At 41.1% G+C, this 14,010-nt stretch overlaps 1 protein-coding gene across 2 annotated transcripts in view; it reads left to right on the top strand.

The window, feature by feature from the left end:
- Positions 1–14,010, top strand: part of LOC128622335 (synaptic vesicle glycoprotein 2C) — a 53,942-nt gene that overhangs the window by 17,776 nt on the left and 22,156 nt on the right. For both annotated transcript variants that reach the window (XM_053648758.1, XM_053648757.1), the window contains exons 2-4: positions 1,054–1,771; positions 11,002–11,182; positions 13,321–13,472. In XM_053648758.1, the coding sequence (XP_053504733.1) occupies positions 1,189–1,771; positions 11,002–11,182; positions 13,321–13,472 (916 nt within the window). In that variant the 5' untranslated portion in view covers positions 1,054–1,188. The remainder of the gene's footprint in view (positions 1–1,053; positions 1,772–11,001; positions 11,183–13,320; positions 13,473–14,010) is intronic.

Here is a 14,010-nt window from a genome sequence, read left to right as displayed (position 1 = left end):
GAATGAAACGTTGATCAGATTTGACACCGTCGGGATTATTTTGCCATTGTTGGCTAGTGCTTAATAACATTTGTGTGATTTTACGGGCTGTGGACGTGGAGTGGCGATTGGGCTGGCAGGACATCACCCCAGGCCACTTTCTAGATCAGGGATATTCAAACAAAATTTGTAAAGGTCGAGTTGCATAATCATCTAAGATAACTGAATGGTGACAGCAGTTACCTTTTAAAGCGTAATCCTTAATATAACTTAAACAACAATTTTTTGTTTCGCACTGGTGCATTTTTACGTCATTACTTTGGTCTAGTGTCATGTACTCTGAACTACAGAAGCCTTAAGAGGCCTTGTCATTTATTTGTTTTCTTTCTTTTTTTTCTCGTGATCGCCACATAACAAAAGTCGTTTTCTCGTCATCTCGACGTAACAAAAAGTTGTTTTCTCATGACGTGATTTTATCAAACGAAAATCTCGCGCCTTATGAACGGGTCTGGAAGTTCGATCACCGACGGACACAGAGCTATTTCGGCTCGAGCGAGTCCCTGATCGAAGTAAAAACAAATCCGTTCATCCATGATGCTGCGGGATTGCGTGAAGTCACGATCCCCAGAAAACAAGAAAGAGAGAAAAATAATAATGTATGGATTCTTAGGGCTTCCGTACTGTACTGAACAGATGAGATGCGACCGCTTTGAATCTGACGTGGAGAATAAGCACATACTTCTCCGTCCGTTTGTCTTTAATTATTCCGTCAATGAAAATCTGTGACCTTTCTGAGGTAATGTCTGTAGCCCTGTAGCTAGTCTCGGGTTTGATGAGCTAAATAAGTTATATAAATGCTTCTGATTGGCTACGATAGAGAATCTGCTACCCCACCCCCCATATGTTTATCAGTATTTGGTTTGGTCCTGTGAAATACTGGTTGGCTCCACATTTTGTGCTATATCACGACTATGAAGACAGTTTCATCCAAACTCGTTTGGGTTTTTTGCATTTTATTAGTGTTCTGGTCAGTACTGTAAATATAACCCCTTTTCCTTTTTGTCTCCTTCCCAGCGTGCATCTCTGGCTCTTTTGGATGGATCCGACCCTCACCTCGGGTTCAAGTAAAGAGGACGTCGAACTTTACGTTCTAAACTGACGTAGCACTGTCTTTTGCTTCAAATTTGAGTCGTTTAAACCGCAGTAAAAATGGAGAACACATACAGAGAGAGACCTTCTCTCACCCGTGGCGCTCGTGATATCGCCAAAGAAGCCAAACGGCATGCGGTCAAGAAAGTCAATAAAGCCATAGACCGTGCGACGGATGAGTACTCGGGCCGCACGTATCACCGTTTTGAAAACGACGACGAAGACGACGGCGGAGACAACGACCTCTACTGCTACCAGGATGGACAGGCGAAGCAACACGACGACGACGAAGGATCCAGCGACGCCACCGAAGGCCATGACGACGAAGATGAGATCTACGAGGGAGAGTACCAGGGTGTGCCTGGCGCCGGGGACGGACAGGTGGCACTGGGCCGGCCGGTATCAGATGGGGCGAAGGACAGGAAAGAGCTGGAGAAAGAGCGAGAGGCGGAGGAGGAGGAGCTAGCGCAGCAGTATGAGCTTATCATCCAGGAGTGCGGACACGGGCGCTTCCAGTGGCAGCTCTTCTTCGTGCTGGGGTTGGCGCTCATGTCTGACGGTGTGGAGGTTTTCGTTGTCGGGTTCGTGTTGCCCAGCGCCGAGACGGACATGTGTGTGCCCAACTCAGGAGCAGGGTGGCTGGGTGAGTGTGAGGTCATGAACACCCGACAACACACACACACACACACATTAAGTCTTGTGCAAACCTGCATGCATTCAAAGCACAGAAAATCTGCATGTTACAGGTGTATTGTCAGTGTTTTTTGTGTTTTGCTTCTCACTTAATTCAATTCCCCATTCCAATAAAGATGAAAAGTAATCGGTTTTAGACACAGAGTCCAACATATTTAGAAGAATTTGCAGGTTAAACCAGCAGACAAATGTTTTTAATCATGTAACAGAGTACAGACTACAGAGTTCCTGAATAAGTTCCTGTTTTGGATTCTAATATGATTAATATATACAATAACAGAAGAGACATAGCTCTGTGTGTGTGTGTGTGTGTGTGTGTGTGTGTGTGTGTGTGTCTGTGCACTCAGAAATCTCATTGGGATAGATTAGAAAGTGTGTTGTCATGGCACCAGGTACAGTATGAGTACATGAGTGGGTAGTGTTATATTGGGTTTGTTTGTGATTGTGTGTCTGTGTGTGTGTGTGTGTGTGTGTGTGTGCGTGTAAGTGTACATGAATATCCTTATTTTCACACCCGTGCACCTGGGTACAGCATTCTGTTGCATGCTTTTCTCAAATGGAGACCTGTAGGTCATTATTTTATTCCCTAATAAACTGAATTGTGTGGGAATTGAAAATCAATTCATTCAATGTTTTTTTAACATAAAATCTACGCCTGCAGCTAAGCAGCCACAAAACCTCAACACACACACATACACACATGCACACAAACTCAAACACACAGTATTCCAACACATATTAGAGGGACAGGTGGAGATATACTGTGTACAGTCTGAGAGAAACCAGACGATTTGTGTCTCTGCAGCAAAAACCATCAGTGTTGTGAATTTTCTCTCCCTCTCCATCAGAGAAGAAGACAAACGGACTCGTTCCGTCTAAACCTGACTCATCCGTGCACTTTTCTTTTCGTCTCTGGTGTTCACTGCAGGAAGACACGTGGACACACACGGAGTACGCACTCACACTCCACGTGTCAGCGTCTGATTTGCTGAAGCTGCTGAGTAACTGTGTATGCATTCTGTGCTTTTAGAGAGAGAGAGAGAAAGAGAGAGAGAGAGAGAGAGAGAGAGGAAAGCGGCAGAAAGCATCAGGGCATGAAATCAGAAAACTGAGCTCTAGGGCTCCTCTGAGGAGAACAGCTGGCTCGCTTTGCGAAGACGTTTCGTCAACGCTGACTTACAGCAAAAACCAGCACTTTTTACTCTTTCTATCCACAGCGCTGCTGAATTCTCAAATCTGATTGGTCAGAATGGGTTGATTCATTTTCTATAGCAGTTCGAGCTGTGAATCACTGTCCAGTTTTGATGAGCCTCAGATTCTTGTTCTCGGATGATAGGAGTGGAACCTAACGTGCCATTGTAGCCCTTTCCCCTTAAGGTTCGACTTGTTGTGCATTACGAGATGCTTTTCAGCTCACCACGGTTGTAAAGAGTGATTATATACAGTAAGTTACTCTATCCTTCCTGGCAGCTCGAACGAATCTGGCAATTTCCTCTGACCCTCTCTCATCAATCAAACCTTTTTCTTGTTGTTTTTCATCAGTGTTTCAGAGTATCAATGTTTTTTTTTTGGTTTTTCACACCAGTCTGTGTAAACTCTAGAGACTGTCGTGTGTGAAAATACCAGGAGAGCAGCGCTTTCTGAAATACTCAAACCAGCCCATACTGTACGGCACCAACATCCGTGCCGCGGCTAAAGTCACAGAGATCGGACTTTTCTTCATTCTGATGTTTGATGTCAACATTACCTTAACCTTAACCTGTTCCTGCATGATTTTATTTATTTATTAATTACATTGTGCTGCTGTCACATGATTGGCTGATTAGGTAACTGCATGAACATGCAGGGGTACAGGTGTTCCTAATAAAGTGGGCGGTATAAACAAGTTAAAAGCACGCTGTTTGTTTAACTTAGAAAAATGTATAATCGTTCCTATATGGTGAAGAGTGAAGAGTTTATTTGACATTTATGGAAGGAGTCTCCAGTGTCACACTTAATAACAGACAGATTTTTCCACCAGTTTCCTGCTTCCAAATCTGTTACATCCGCGAGAACAGAAACTGACTCGTTCCACGGCGTAATTATAAACGGATAAAAAGTATGACGTGCTGTTCTTCAAATATAAAACTCATTGTCATATTGCTGTGGTGTGAAGCGTTTTGGGACACGTTGTTATAGGAAAATAATCAACTTCTCAGTATGTTGTTTATTCAGTACATTTATCGATCCCCTATCCAAATCCAATTTCTTAGATTAGATCAGGTTCATAATGCAGTGCATGCGCTAACGGATATCCGACTGAGCTAAAGATGTTTTATAGCAAAGTTTTATTTCCGATCAAAATCGTTCTCGGATTGTTTCCGCGTCGCAAATGATAAAAGAAACGCAGTCACATTTGCTCACGTTATAATAACGATGCTGTCATTTTGTTTCTACTGCCTAAAAATTTTCAAGAAAGACAGACTCGGATCAGGCGACCTTGCAGCAGCTACAGTCTCGGAAAATGAGTACCAGGTACAAACTCTTGTCACCGTAGTGTTCCCCTCGAGGGTAGATTTTGTACCTTTAGTCTATTTCTTTCTAGGGGAAAAAAAGTGGATGTAGTGTACCTCTAAAGCTCATTTAAGCTACAAAATTGTATTGTAAGGCACTTTGGGAGTACTCTGACATTGGTTGTAAATTAGGGAACAAAATGTACCTTTTTAATGACTGGTACATGGTACTCGCTCTCTCTTTAGACTCTAGTGGGACCGGCATGATCCGAGGGATTCGCAAAGAGTCGGTGAAATGTTTCCGTCTGCCATCAAGTCATATTCCGAGGAGACTGTATAGATGTCGGGGAATATGTTATTGCAGCAGGAACTAATTATGCGTGCTGAGCCGAGTTTAATTAATAAATAGAGCCTCTCATAGACCCAGTGAGCTGTAACGAGGGAAAAAAAAACAACAGTTTCTCTTTATTGTTGCAATAAAAAGGGGCAGAAAGAGAGTGACACAGCAGTGTTTGGCTCAGCAATATCATTCATACTTCAAGCGTTTCATAAAACAGCTGAATAATGGAGGAATGAAATGAAACACTTGGGGTCATGCTGTTTTAGGAAAATGAATGAAGCGGAGATTATTTTCCAATAATCAGCACACATGAAATGTTTTATTTATTCTTATATCAGAGCATATATTTCGTACTTTTTTTTTAATATCCATTTTTAGTTACATTTTGTTCTTCTGGATCGTCCATGACACAAGTTATTCCTCGTTATCACTAAACACCTCTGTTGTAAAGACTTTCCCATGTCTGGAAAGTTCAAGAAAGAACTTTATCTCTTGCTGTTACAATGTTACAAAGCGCTGACGCTGGAGACTCCTTCCAAAAAATGTTAAATATACATCTCGTCACAGACGTTTGTTTATTTGATCTGTTTATAATTAGGAAACTATATATATATATATATATATATATATATATATATATATATATATATATATATATATATATATATATATATATACAGCCTGGAGATCGCTGAGGATGGTACCACTTGAAGTACCATGGAAATGGTTTTAGACCTTCTCGCTGAGATTGCTGGGACTATGGTTGCTGCTATGGATGTAGGACTTCAATTACCACATACAGTTTTGAAATCAGGTCTCCTTTAGTGAACAGTGGACTAGTTCAACAAAGACTTCATATAAACACCATAATGAACTTTCTTTTACTTTCACACTATCCGTTGTTACCTAGATGAGGATGAGTTCCCTTCTGAGTCTGGTTCCTCTCAAGGTTTCTTCCTCATCATCTTAGGGAGATTTTCCTCGCCACCGTAACCACCTGCTTACTCAATAGGGATAAATTCACACACTTAAAATCTGTATCCTGTGTTTACATGTTTCTGTAAAGCTGCTTTGAGACAATGTCCATTGTTAAAAGCCCTATACAAATCAAACTGAATTGAATTAGATTGAATTAGAACGAGCGCATTAACGTAAACCTGTGATTTGAATTGTAGCCTGAACTAGTGTCAGAGCTACTGGTATAGAAAACACGAATCACTTCGAACATACAGTACATCTGGCTTTAAAACTTCAGGCCATGCCTCTCACAAAGTTTACGTTAAAATTACCGTTAAAAAAAAAAAAGATTCGTGCAGCATCTCAATTCATCTTCTATCCGTCCTAAATAGAATCCGAGATTAGAACGAGCGCGTCCCAAATCGTAGTGTGTTGAAACGAGTGTCCCAGTGGTACCCGGATGATCTAATGTTTCAGGTAGATTTTCTAAGTGAGGATCCGTGGACACTTTTCCAGGTAATATTTGCCCACAACTCCTTGGAGGAGTTTTGTGACCGTTTGCTTCGCCAAATTCAAGGATGCATTTTAGGGAGGTGTAAATGAAATGTGGAAAAAAATACATCAAGAGAATGATAAACTAAACGATATAGTATAAATTATTACGTAAGGAATAATGAATAAAGAACAGCTGAAATGCAACGAGGTGTTTGTTTACGGTGACTAGGCAACAACGTTCTCTTCTGTTACGTGACGTGTTTGTTAGTACGTCCCAGTACTTGCATACTCTTTTGCTACACACTGAAAAGTATGCACTTTTTCTTCACAAAAAGAGTGCACACTTTAAGTGCATAGAATAAGTGGGCGAATTGAGACACAGCACCAGTTTTAATTCCATTTTCCATTTATCATTGACGTTTCCGTTTTCAATCGTCCATTTTATTGATAACGGAAAGCTTCACGCCATAAGGTGTGAGGTGACTGTGTGACGATTTAGACATGGAGTTTGCATGTAGCTAAGCTATGTTAGCTACTCGTATTGCCAGTGTAAAGATACAGATAGTAAACACCATACTGTATATGCCCTGACTGACTGATTTCTTCTAATATTTTAAACAAGACAAGTTCTGAAACTCATCCAGTGTGTATTAAAGATCCAGAACAGGACCTGTCCTTGTTGAGTCTCCAAATGCAGAAAGTCTGCAAACAAGAGCATTAACCTGAGCATGACCTTCTGAGGAGTGATCATCTCGATGAGACTGTGCTCACTGATAGCTCTCCTCTCTCTTTTATGCATTACTCTTTGTACACTTCATTGACTCAGTATAACTACATCCCATACACATCAGCAGGACGCTAATAGCGACGGCAGTCGGCAGAACTCTCAGCTTCTGGCCTGGATCTGAACTGAAACTCCTTTCTACAGTCTTTGGATCGTGCTAGGATGCTAACATTAGCCTGGAACGCAATTACGCTTGCTATCTGTTAGCATGATCGTACTTTTTGTTATACAGGAGACACTAATGATATGTCAGGTAATTAGGGTAGACTCAAGAACTACTGTATATTCTTCACTACGCTTTATATCTAGCTGCAGAAAAACGCGAATGGGTCCAAACCTTTGCAGTGGTGTATTTCGTAGATATTTCCAGGACCACAGCTCTCACAGGAAGCCACAGTTGCTGTTCCGGTGTGCTAGATTTATGTTTTTATGTTTTATGTTTTGAGTTGAAAATGAACTATAATGTCCACATGTTTACGCTAACTACAGCTAGCTCTGCTACAGGTGAAAAACAGGAGCCTAGCTTTTATAGCGCTGCGCATAAATGTCTATAATGACTGTCGAAGAGCTTTGTGAATTCCTTTTACTTCCCTAGCCGCTCTGCTAATTTGCAGCTTTTGAGTAAGAATGCGCGGTTGAACTACTCACCATGACCGCATGCAAATAAATTGCTGTGCTAAACACCGCATTGACAAAAACGCTAATAATGCTAGCTAGATGCAGAAAGGTTGACCGAGTGAGAAAGAAGTCACTTTAAATTTAAAAATAAATAAAGCAGAAGCCGAATTATGCATTTTGTCCGTTCCGTAGCATAATATATGCTACACTTTTACACTTTTATACACACTTTTAGCATTTAGCATTTAATAAACCTTGATGTTGTTCATAATAACGCACTTTTTATCATTTACGTTATGATAAAATGCATACATGGTTGATTGAATCGAGATGGAAAATGCTGAAGCATATATGTTTGAAATCATGCAGGGGACATGGGTCTGCTAGCGACAAGCGCTATTGAGTTTCCATCCAGAGGAAGAGAAATGCACTCGTCCCTTTAAGTGTGTTAGCCTCTAGCTAACTTCACTGAATTAATACGACGAGTATGTGGTTTCTCGGTTACAGTAGATTATTTCGGGCATTAGAGGGTTGGAGCATATCTCTCTGATGGATCGTTTAGCTCTAGCAGTGGTGTTGGAGTGTGCATGCGCGCGCGTGTGTGTGTGTGTGTGTGTGTAGTAGCACCGCACTCTCTCTTTGTCGGCCTGTAATGAATCACCTGCCTTTCCCCATCATGCCTGCAAGAGAAGATAACACGGACTGCTTTCTGCATATCAGCTTCCATCAGAGAGGCTTCGGAAAGCATCAGAACATTACGGGAGCACAATGAGAGCGAGAGAGATCTGAGTGTGCGTTTCTTTGCGGTGGAGGAAATGGACGACAAACGATCGGTCCTCCTTTTCTTAGCACAAATTAGCATTTTTATTAGCGTCTTGGCTGGGGAGCGTTCAGTGGGTTTATCGTGTGTGTGTGTGTGTGTGTGTGTGTGTATACTGAATAACTGATCATCCCTGTCCCTTATTACTAACTCAAGTGGATGAGAGAAAAGCAGGTGAAGAATAAACACAACACAGTGAGCATCAACTGACCCTGACCAGAGACGTCCATGACACGTCCACTGTTAGGCCGAAACTAAAACTGGTACTTTCCTCACATTTAGGCAATAATACAAGGTGTGTTTGGGGTTTGAATGGTATTCGGTGAAAATATAAGGTTAATGCTGATATCAGCCGATAGAAGTCCGCACTCAGAAACGATCCTCGGCTAGTTTGGGGGCGGGGCTCATAATATTAATAAATGAATACTTTTTATGTTATGAAGAACGCTTTTTGGATGCATGGAATCCGTGTGAATGAGGTGATCATCTCATACAAGGGCATCTTTAGCCCCACGAGACTCCAAAAATCTCTCAAAGACCCTGTCTTCCACTCGACTATAAGGTATCCTTTCTGAAAACTGGCACTCACAGCATCATCCAGAAGATCTGCTTCAGTGAGACCCAATATCGAAGCGTGGACGTTATACATCATATGAGTCACAGTCAGAACAAATATGATGAAGAGGTCGTATTGGAGGCGGGTTCACCATGAGCCCGTGTCAGATCTTTGTAATGTATCTGCTGGACTGGATGAGATGCTGTGTCAGTTCGTGTATTCCCACTGAGCACTAAGACAATTAAAAGGCGTGAAAAACGACATCTGGTTCATCCGTGCATCGTGATTCCGCTAAGGATGTAACCAAATACGAATACATTATCCAGAATGAACAGGAGCACTATTTAATAATATTTTTTTAGAGCTTGGCAGAACTATCTTAGAGGATTCAAGAACACGTTGCTTGAGCAGGACATTTTTACTTTTATGCGGGCGAGCGGTCAGATATGAAGCTCATGGAATTCTCATGTTCAAGGTCCATTTATTCATTCGAAGTGATTTAAATGACACTACTATTTTGTTTATATTGTAGGAAATATTTTTTTAGTAAATATTGTGGGCAGGTACAAAAAAAAAAGTTGAGGCTAATTATGAACCATAATGACAGCGCTCGCATTTCTACCTCTGGGTTTTTTCCCAGTGTTTTTCATTTACATATTTAATTTTATACATATGATCTATACAATTATATCGATCCAAATATTTGACGCGCTCAACAAATACAGATAATGTCATGACATTACACCACTAGATTCCACCAACCAAAGATATACATATCCACTTTATTGCTATGGTGTGTTGCTATGGTTCCTTACTAATGTTTTTACCTGTTGCTCACTTGGTAAACGGTTGCTCAACCAGGTAAATAATCTCCACCCTGTCAGTGGTTATTGCAAAGAAGTCTTAGCACTGAATGTCTCAAATCGCATACTAATCTAGAAGATCTGGAAGATTACTACATTGCACGTTTAAGTGTTTGTATAAAAAACGTTTAAATTCAAACACTAATTTTTTTCAGGTTTTTGAGCAAATTATGTTATGAATCAGATTTAATATTTTACCAATGGACTGTATGACTTGGGGAAAGGAATGCACACAATTTTGTGCTGAGAAGAAAAACACATGGGTCCCGAGTAAATTAAAGGCGAGTTTATAGTAAATTAAACACCAGTAAAGCAGGATGGTGTAGATGACTACATGCTGACACGTGAATCTAACATCGAGGAAGAAACACACACTTTGCTCTGTATGCTGTTTTAACAAATATTAGTCTTTACAGTCAGCATTTTGCACTCTGGAGTGTGTGTGTGTGTGTGTGTCTGTGTGTGTTCTGTTCCAGATGGGACTTTTGGCAGTATCAGCGGGTAGAGTATGTAGCAAAATTAATAAACGACGAGTCTTGTTGTACATCTGGAGCTCATCTGAGCATCTCAGTCAGCCCCAGTGCAGGAGGCGTGGCCACAGTGTGCATCAGTCTCAGTTATAGAAGCATGGCTACGCTGTCTGTCAGCTCTAATGAAGGAGGTGTGGCCACAGTGTCTGGCAGCCTCAGTGAAGGAGGCGTGGCCAACATGTCTTTCAGTCCAACTGCAGGAGGTGTGGCCAACATGCTTGTCAGTCCAACTACAGGAGGCGTGACCATACTGTTTGTCAGCCCCAGTGAAGGAGGCGTGGTCTGACTCTCATCTGTTGTAACGAAGGAGGAGTGGTTTGTCTGTCAGTCTTAACGATGGAGGTATGGCCACAGTGTCTGCCACTCCGACTACAGGAAGCATGGCCACATTGTCTGTCTTCCGTAATGAAGGGGGTGTGGTCTGTGTCTGCGACTCCTATGGAAGGAGGCTTGGTCTTTGTGTTAGTCCTAATGAAGGAGGTGTGGCCTCTGTGTCATGTATTTGAATGTAATTAAAGAACCACAGAAGAGATATATAATAATTATCTTATAATTATATTATCTTATATTATATATTATAATTATATTATCTTATATTATATATCATCTTATAATTGATTTCTTTTCAGTTGCTGAACAATTTTTGTCTTTCTGTTCTCTCTCTCTCTCTCTCTCTCTCTCTCTCTCACTCACTCTCTCTCTCTCCTTCTCTCTGTGCTCCACAGGTAGTATTGTGTACCTGGGGATGATGGTGGGAGCATTTTTCTGGGGCGGTTTGTCAGATAAAGTGGGCCGGAGGCAGTGTTTGCTGGTGTGCATGTCCGTGAACGGCTTCTTCGCCTTCCTGTCCTCGTTCGTGCAGGGCTACAGCACGTTCCTCTTCTGCAGGATGCTCTCGGGATTTGGGTGAGTGTTTCTCGGTTCAGCTTTTAGCGAAAACTAGCTATTGCACAAATTAGGCAATTATAGGTGGTCTTTACTTTGGTCCATTTTGGCATTCGAGAACCCTCCACCTATACTTGGAACCTTGATCTAAAAAAAAATAAACAGGGGTCTCGGTCCTCATCTGAGAGACCCCCAGTTCAGTTCGTTACTGGTGAGAACATGGAAGTGACAGTTATACAATTCGTTCATTATAGAACAACACGTCATACTTTTTTTTTATCTGCTTACAGTTACAGTTTAATGTTGTGGAAAGCACTAAAGAATATTTTAGTAAAAAAAAAATCATTCATTATAGGAGCTACAGTGTAATTTCATTCGGAGAGTTATTCTAAAAGGCTGCTGATGAGAATGTTTACTCCCATCTTTGGATGCAAGAATGCATTCATAAACGTCTTGCTTTTCTATATCTAAGGTTTGTTTTGGCAGCAGGATGAAATCAGTCGATGATTTCTGCTGGGTCGAGTGCTCTTTAATTGTTTTCATCCCGAGCTGTTTTTATTTCTGGAGTGCTCTTTACAGCGGCCCATGGAGCAGTTTTTGTTTGATTGGGCTTCGGTGGGGGTCTGACCTCGATTTGACCTCGGCTGGTAGTGAGTTTCTTTTGTCTCCCTATGGGGTCTGTGTACTTTGGAGTACATACACACACACACACACACACACACACACACATGCACTCAGAGACTTGCCAGGTCTTTTTAGAACATTCGGTCTGGCTCCATACTGAGATAATGACTCCTCTGTGAGTGACACAGACTTTTCCCTAGACCACACACTTCAGCCCTCTCTGGGGGTTTTTTTTTTCAGTTCCTTTTCCTTCTTTCCCCTCCTCTTTCTCTTTTCTTTAACATCACTCCTCATTTAAGTTATGGGTCAGTGCCAGGAGGTTCAGCCAGCCCGGTGAGCAGTGTTCAGCTCTGACTTTGCAGCAGAGACAGAGAGAGAGAGACTGAGAGAGAGAGAGAGATGGGGGGATTGCAGTAGGATAAGTACAGCATGTGTTTTATTGCTAATTGAATGAACAGCCCGTGCTTTGTCCTTGTGGTGTGCTGATTCTCAGCAGTGCTCCTTCCCCCACCATCACTCTCCATTCTCCATCCTCCATCTTCACTATTCCTTAGTGTCTACGAGGTCATAAACACACTGGGCAGGTCAGAGGTCGTCCCAAGATACATTTTGCCGAACGCTGATCGAATCGAGGTGCTGTATTATATTTTAAATGATGACAGAAAGGCTTTAGCTCTCATAAACTCAAGATTTTGGCATTGGCAACACACAAGACCTGCCTCTCGACCCTTTTCCACCGACAATTGCAGAATCCTTGATTTACGCTTCATGAGAAGTGCTTCTCGTAAAGCCTGAAATGTTGATATTTCAAAACATCAGAACTGGTACTGTATAACAGTCTGAGCTATTCATCAAACAAGTGGGAAATACTTGTGGGGGACTAGGAAGCATGGAGTAATAAGTGAAAGCTTGCATTCTTTTTCTTGGGATGAAGATCGTTTCGTTTTTGCCGTGGACCACATAATGCAAAACCAAAGCCTGTTCTGAATAAATTGTCGATCTACATATCTACAGAGACTTTTACAGAACCATCCAGCTTTGGAGAGTAATTGTTCCTTTGAAATGTTCCTTTCCAGCCCCAAAATCATGCTAGAATGTCAGGAACCAAGAACCGGTGTTGGAACAATGTCCATTTATTGGACAACGAATACAAGAAGTTATTTTTAGAATCATCATTAATAAACAGGGTGCAAATGATTGTGGAAAAATATCAAAATGAATAGTGCAATGGTCTGGTTTAATGGTCTGAGAAAGAAAGAAACATTACTGGAACTCACAAAATAGGAGCAAAAACTTTTTTCATTTTAATAAACAAGAGAGAGAAGATGCAAGAATATCTTGTTGTATGGAAATTATGAGGATTTTGAGGAATTAGATTTTTTTTTTATTGTCAAATACCAAAAATGTGTTTTTGTTCACTTCTCATTATTAAATTAATTCTGATTATTATACAGTTTTTAACATCATTAACTGGTGCAGCATTTCATGGTCCACTTTGGATGTACTATTTCTTGCTTGCCCATGCTCCTCTACAGGATCGGCGGTGCCGTGCCCATCGTGTTCTCGTACTTCGCCGAGTTCCTGGCGAGGGAGAAGCGCGGTGAGCACCTGAGCTGGCTCTGCATGTTCTGGATGATAGGCGGCATCTACGCTTCAGCCATGGCCTGGGCCATCATCCCACACTACGGTGAGCAACTACAGCCAATCAGGGAGCAGTGTTGTTATTAAACACAATCTTGGTGTTTGTTGACACTTTATTATGAAAGACTTGCAGAAATTGTGAAATGGTGAAATGGTGAAATGGTGCAGCCGAGTGTAATAATGAAGTGAAAAACTTTATTTGAGTAATATGATACAAATCTAAAATGGTCTAAAATGGACTTGATGAAACATATATTGTATAAATTGTACTACTTCAGCAGTTACAGTAAAACACTACACTTTGTGTAGCTATACTATATCAGTTAGCATTATAGTAGACAGTAATTGTTTAAACAACCGTTCCTTATGTATAAGGTAAATTATAAGTTTTTCATTTTAACCATTGCTTTATACAGTAGTGACTTCCTAGTAACTTCCTGGCACAAGGACTAAGATAAAGATAACTTTAAGTCAGTGGCAAATTACAGTATGACAACACTAACAGGACAAAAACTAACCTTGAATTTGAACAATATGGGACTCTGAAGTTGTTTAAACATGTAAAAATCGTTGGTACGTTAATG

This window comes from Ictalurus furcatus, chromosome 18 (assembly GCF_023375685.1).
Source record: "Ictalurus furcatus strain D&B chromosome 18, Billie_1.0, whole genome shotgun sequence".
In the NCBI taxonomy this organism is placed as follows: Eukaryota; Metazoa; Chordata; class Actinopteri; order Siluriformes; family Ictaluridae; genus Ictalurus; species Ictalurus furcatus.
The sequence above is the reverse complement of the archived record's forward strand: the minus strand, read 5'-3'. Positions and strand labels throughout refer to the sequence as shown.